Here is a 6,084-nt window from a genome sequence, read left to right on the forward strand (position 1 = left end):
CATTGCATTCATCTCCAACGCAAATTCCGAGGATCGTAAATCTTTATTCTTACTCTTTTCACAATAAACATTAATCTGCCGCTTAGGTGCTTAAATCGACAAAAACTTACCTGCTTGACTTGTGGTTTGTGCATTCGGCCCAAGTCATGCGCTCACAGCCCTGAAGCAAATTTTTCTCCTACTTCCTAGTTATTATTACCTTAAAGCAAATTTCAGTAAAAACGTGTACGCTATAAGTTGGCAAGAAGATTTCTTAAGAAAAATCAAATGATTCAAGTTTGCTGATCCTTCATTTTTGACACGTTCTTCCTGTGGCCATTACAAATCACGACTGTAACGATCAATAGGTGAATCAGGGGAGGCAAGATCACCAGATCAAAGCAGAGTAGTGACGGCCCTGATTTGTATCCAAACATTTTTGAATGAACGTTTTGGTGGACAAAACAATCGCTGTTAAGTTGAACCTTAATCTCTATGACAGTTGGTTGAACAGGCCAGTTGCCAATAGTTTAAACACATAACCAAGGAACATGATAAGAAACAAACGCAGAAGAATGTAGCAACAATCAAATTCCCACCTGAAAATTTCAATCAGCTGCTCCAAGGGTTATCCTCAACTGTCGTACGCTGTGGTTGGGCATATTGATTAGCAGAAGAGTCAAACCCTGGCTCCAACTTGCTGTCCAGTGCGCAACCACAAGCATTTTCTTCAGCGCCAAGAAGAAATCTATAAACAAAAAAATTTAGCATTCATCTACGTCGACAACTCCAATCCATTTAACCAATTTTCTTAACACACACACATACATTTTTCTTAAGGTTTTTGCATTTGGGCTGCAGCACAATGCTTCAATCAGCATGTACCACTAATAGTGTTTGCACAGTGTGTGTAGGGCACGAACTTCTGATTTCGAAAAGGCCGAGGTGGTGAAGGATTGGCAAACTTTAAAATGACGTGCAATGAGAGCCGCAAATGGTCGTAAAGATGTTGCATGCCAGAGATTGCTCTAATATTGCCCACCTGGAAATCAGCGGACTCCTTGCATAAGTCAGCCATTTTCTCCTCTGCAATTTCCACGTTCTCAGCAAAGTTCACATCATCCACGCGCCAGTTGTGGGAGGCTTTACCTCGATTCGCAGAGTCCTTCTCAGTATGTTTCAACGGGCGCACTTCCCGGTCTGCGCCCTTGCTGTACCTTGCAGTGCCCACACAAGCTGCAACTTGCTTCAGCAATACAGGGAAGTTTCTCCACGAGCTCCTTAACGATCTTGTTGCAAAGCCTGCCATGGATGTGCCTAACTAAAACCTTAAATAAGAATAGCTGCAGCAATAGAACGTTGAGACTGTCACATGTTGAGATGTTTACAAAACTATTCCACTTTTTGTGTTGTCAACACTGCTCTCTTTCACACTGGAATGCACCTTCTTGACAAGAAAACATCAAATATTTGATCTAAGGATCATACAAATGAAGGGACTTGACCTCCCAAATAATTAACAGTGACCTAACTCCCTCCTGCACCTAAATGAACTAGAGTAAATCAAAGTTTTTCACCGCTTAAGCAAGCACCAGAAACAGAAACATCAGAAACATTTCTACCATACGCTACCCACCACGCCAACAGCAAAACCCAAATCACTTAATTCTCATTACGACCACATAACATACAACCCAGCTATGAAAAAATCTGTTTTGCGAACAAGACACTAACTTAAGACAGAGCAATGCAGCAACACCGCAGTTTTCTACCAATCCTTGTTCAACAGTCATGCATTGAACAGCGTTACACTTAACCATTCAACAAACTCTAATGCTTGGAAGGTGAGAAAGAGTGTCGACAAGATTGGCTACTGCCTGTTTCTAGCACAGAGCCGAAGTCAAATGGCAGCAGCATGCAGTAATAGGCATGTAGACAAAACCACGTGAATGCTAGAATTCAAATGACGGGGTTCATTAGCCTCAGGGTTATGTTTCAAATTGGGATAAGCAAGAGGAAATTCGTTCATCTATATCCTGAAAGAGGTCTCTTAAAATCGAAACAAAATAGATGAGACTAGCATCGACTCTACTCAAGGTTAACATGTGGGAGAAACAATGAAACCTGTTCTGAGTTCATCGAGCTATGCCAGCATTGTAGACCAATGACAAAATTCAATGAATCCAGGAGTCTTTCTACAATTTCAATTTGATGTAGTACAATCTGAAGAACTTAATGTGCAGAAGAAGTTGGGTATGGGCACCAAGCTCTCGTTGACATCAGTGTTCAATTCATTCTCCGGTTGATTAATAATGCTTTCCATGAGGTAAATCTAATACTCATCGTGTTAAAGCTGAAGTGCTTGATTTAGCTGTGAGAACCACCCTCCCAATCCCCAGATCTCGCACGAATCTACATCTAAAAAAGCAAACAACCTGTATACTTGCAACATCGAATTGCAATGTGCTCCAAAAATCTAAACCAAACATGTTTGAAATTCCAAATATCACAACAGTAACAATTTGACCGAACCATATACTTGTATGTCTACAACGCGACATACAATATGTCAAAACAACAATATTTCGAAAAGTAGGAGGAAATCTGGTAGTGAGGGTCTACCCTTTCTGAACATTTCATGAAACAGGACCCATATGAGACAAACCCTCTACAAAGATAATAGTACAAGTATTCAAACTGTTTAGATACAAATATTAGCAAGCAATGTGATTTACATCATGTGTGTAGACACAAAAACATTCATAATCTCAGGAGAGCAAATCTTCAAAATCAGATGCCCTCCGTATCCTGAATCTTCGTCTTGAGGTTGAGGACGTAGAAGTCAGCGAAACCGATATTGCAGTCATTCACTTCTCCTTCGTCGAAAGTTCCGGTGGCTTCATTCAGAGGAACGACGTCATCAGACGAAACTTGAAACGTGGTACGTACCATCTAAGCCGCGTGTTTCAACTTTTAGCATACGTAAGGATGAATAGAGAAAACTTGTGTCTAGTAGCACCAGAGTACTCCATAAAAACTTCGGTTAAGCTTAGAACATTCAAGGTTGGTTTTTTTTACATTAATATTCCATTTTGGATACGACTTTGGACTTTGAAGACAATTTCAGTAGAATTCTTATTAATACTTTCACGGATGAGACATCTCGTGTGAACAAAATAATAATTTTCTATGGATATAATGAAAGTAAGTTTTTTTTATCAAAGGCTTGTTTGCCTTCTTTATTTAAATCCACATTGTTTCGCTATTGCTGAAAAATCCTTCTCTCTTAGTATGCTTGAAAGTCTACCCTTAATCAAATTCAAAACCTTCAGCAATCCAGGAAAATGTCAAACTTGACTTCAAAACAAAACACCCATCAGTATATTTACACAATTATAGTCGAAATTTAGGAATGAGTAATAAAACAGGCAAAAGGATCGAGCTTTGACTTTCATGTCCATTGAAACGTGAGGTAAGCTGTAATAAGAACTATCCAATCATAGTATGTTCCTCGAAGATGCTAATACCACTGCTTCGTTACATCAAGTTCACCCACCAGGAATTTTATGCATATCAAACTGGCCACAAGTGCAGTTAAAACCACACATCACTCTAACGAGCTTGAAGCTTCTGATACGATGAAGGTGTACATTGTCTTTTCTTGCACTTTCTGACAACCCCAAGAACACTTACGTGAGTCACATGGTTTCGGAGTTTGACGTTGCACACAGAGACAACCGCAGACAAACTACCGACGGCACTCTAAAGATTGTGCCACATTTGAGATGTGTTATGTATATAATGCGGTAGCTAGTTCCATCAGTGACTAGTACTCAGCGCTAAGTTGAGATCAAAATCATTTCGGTGAGGTAAATTGATTCAGGTTATTTGACTGTCTTCTCACTGAACAAGTCGCAGCTTTTCGACACTGCAGTCGTGAAAAAACCAAGATTTGCCGTATCTGTAATAAAGTACAGCCTATGAACTTCGTGCACCCCAGGACAAGGAGGCAGAGATATGCAGATGCGCACAATGCCGAGGAAATGTTATCGTGGGAAAAAAGAAAGAAGGGGGTCTATTTCAGAAGTTGAACGATAGTGATGAACTCAATAACCACGACAAATTGTTTGTGAGACATGACTTGAAGTCAAAGAATTCATAGCTTCTGCCAAATGAGCATCAGCATTATTACAAATAGAATGTACCAACTCAGGTGGAAAGAGATCGTTATTCTTTCCACTAAAGAAAATTCCTAGTCTACTACCACTCTGAGCTGACGGGCCACATTGTCCATAGTCGTCAAAGAATCGACCTCCGCGTACAATTAATATACAAAAGAATCAGATGACCTCTACGCAACTATATCTTCACGAGGCAACCACGCCCCAAATAGCTAGCACGTAACATGTACACGACTCATTCCGTATTCTACACGTTGTTGTAAGGACATTCAGGTGGCACATCTGGGTATCGAACCCTGTCGTCGCAGTAGTCGTATTTCATCATGTAAGCTTTGTTCTGCCCCAACTCATAAACTTCCTGATTGCTCAAGGCTGCTCCGGTTGCATACGGAGAGTTCTGGCATGCTGCAACTCCATTGGGATCGTTGGGGTCTACCACGCACCCATTCAGTGCGAAGTCCTGGTACGTCGCAGTGAATGGAGCGGAAGCCCAGTTGATGGGCACACGCCCTCCTTGCGTGGCCCAACTGCTACCGTCCCAGATGCTTATGTACACCCCCATTGCTTGCTGGTTCAGGTATTTAGTCCCCGGTACCGTGCCTTCCAGATTCTTGAAAACTCGGACGGGTTTGTTATCGACGTAGAAAACAACCATATCCTTACTCCACCGGAATCTGTAGTAGTGGAAGTCAGCAGAGGGGTCGAATCCCAGGTACATTTGCTGCTCGCGACCCCCAACCCCATCAACGAACACATTCGTGTGAAGCAGGAAGGGCTGTCCGCTAGTGTTTCCCAAAAACTCCATGTCCAGCTCGTAATGCTGGTCACCCTGAGACGACATGTAGAACGTTGTCACAGTACCAGCGGAATCGAATGGCGGCATCTTTATGTACGCGCTGATGTCGACGTACGTCCAAACGTTCACGGATCCTGCCCCAGCTGCATAGCGTTGATCCAAGGTGAGCTGCATTTGAGTGTCAGTAGTGAACCTCGCATTTTCAGTCCACGGAGTGAACTGCTGAGCAAGCGTTTGGGCGCGACCGCCAACAGCCAAGCTCAAACACAGTAGCAGCAAAATCAGCAGGGTGCTACGCGAACCCCCGAGCGACCCCATTGCTAGATTGCACGTTCCCCCAATCCCGTTAGACAATCCTTCCTATCAGGCAGCAGCTGAAAATCACTCCACCGCTCTAGGTGAAATCGTTGCGATCAAATGCTCAGATAACCACTAGGTCGGCACTATAGGGGTGAAGACTACTCCGCAGAAGCTCTTCTTCTGGGTGAGCACTAACGACAAAGTTCCAGATCGATGTGGGGTTGAATCCGCTGCACCATCGGTACGGTCCGGAAGCTGGTTGATAATGTGAGACCCCCCCCCCAAGGAGGGTATTTGAAGGCTGGAGGACGCCGATGGTGGCCAACGGTGGATACATGGGTGATAGGCGACGCGCCGTTGGTGTGGAACTTTTCCCACACCGCAATCGATCACTGACGACGGATAGCTTCCTTTCCAGGAAATTGTGCACGTTAGCTGCTTTTCTATTTCCGTCGTCACTCCTGACGTGCAAATTCGTTTACAAGCAGAAGGCCCCACTTTCCTACATAAATGAAACTAAAATATAATAAAATGAAATGGCGCGCATTGTAGAGGCCGAGAAGATGAAGAGAGCTGGGCATATTCTGAAATCTGCCAACTGTATTAACTAAGAAAAACAAACAAACAAAAAAAGCAGGAAAAAATAAAAAATAAAAAATACTGAACAGTTGCCAATGTAATGATCGTCTGTTCTCATGTGAATTATGACTTCGTGATTTGATGCTTGAGACATTCAACTTTGTAGTTTTTTTTTATTTTTATGCCTGTCTTCTTTTTTGACACATGCGAGGCATTCTCATTGCTTAGACTGGGAGAAGTATTCCTGGA

At 42.6% G+C, this 6,084-nt stretch overlaps 1 protein-coding gene and 1 long non-coding RNA gene across 3 annotated transcripts; both read right to left on the reverse strand.

The window, feature by feature from the left end:
• Nucleotides 1–24: 24 nt before the first annotated feature.
• On the reverse strand, nt 25–1,433 carry LOC149986290 (uncharacterized). Of its 2 annotated transcripts, XR_016500934.1 has the most exons (3): nt 1,022–1,433; nt 579–679; nt 25–309 (listed from the first exon to the last, which is right to left on the reverse strand). It is a non-coding gene; the product is annotated as an uncharacterized LOC149986290 (long non-coding RNA). The 2 variants fall into 2 exon arrangements; XR_016500935.1 differs by lacking the exon at nt 25–309 and having other exon boundaries at nt 563–727.
• A 2,687-nt stretch (nt 1,434–4,120) lies between these two features.
• On the reverse strand, nt 4,121–5,529 carry LOC112277589 (xyloglucan endotransglucosylase protein 6). Its single transcript, XM_024510112.3, has one exon. It carries the CDS (start codon nt 5,272–5,274, stop codon nt 4,408–4,410), a length of 867 nt encoding a protein of 288 aa, XP_024365880.1. The 5' UTR covers nt 5,275–5,529; the 3' UTR covers nt 4,121–4,407.
• Nucleotides 5,530–6,084: the final 555 nt, after the last annotated feature.

This window comes from Physcomitrium patens, chromosome 25, assembly GCF_059467195.1.
Source record: "Physcomitrium patens ecotype Gransden chromosome 25, ASM5946719v1, whole genome shotgun sequence".
In the NCBI taxonomy this organism is placed as follows: Eukaryota; Viridiplantae; Streptophyta; class Bryopsida; order Funariales; family Funariaceae; genus Physcomitrium; species Physcomitrium patens.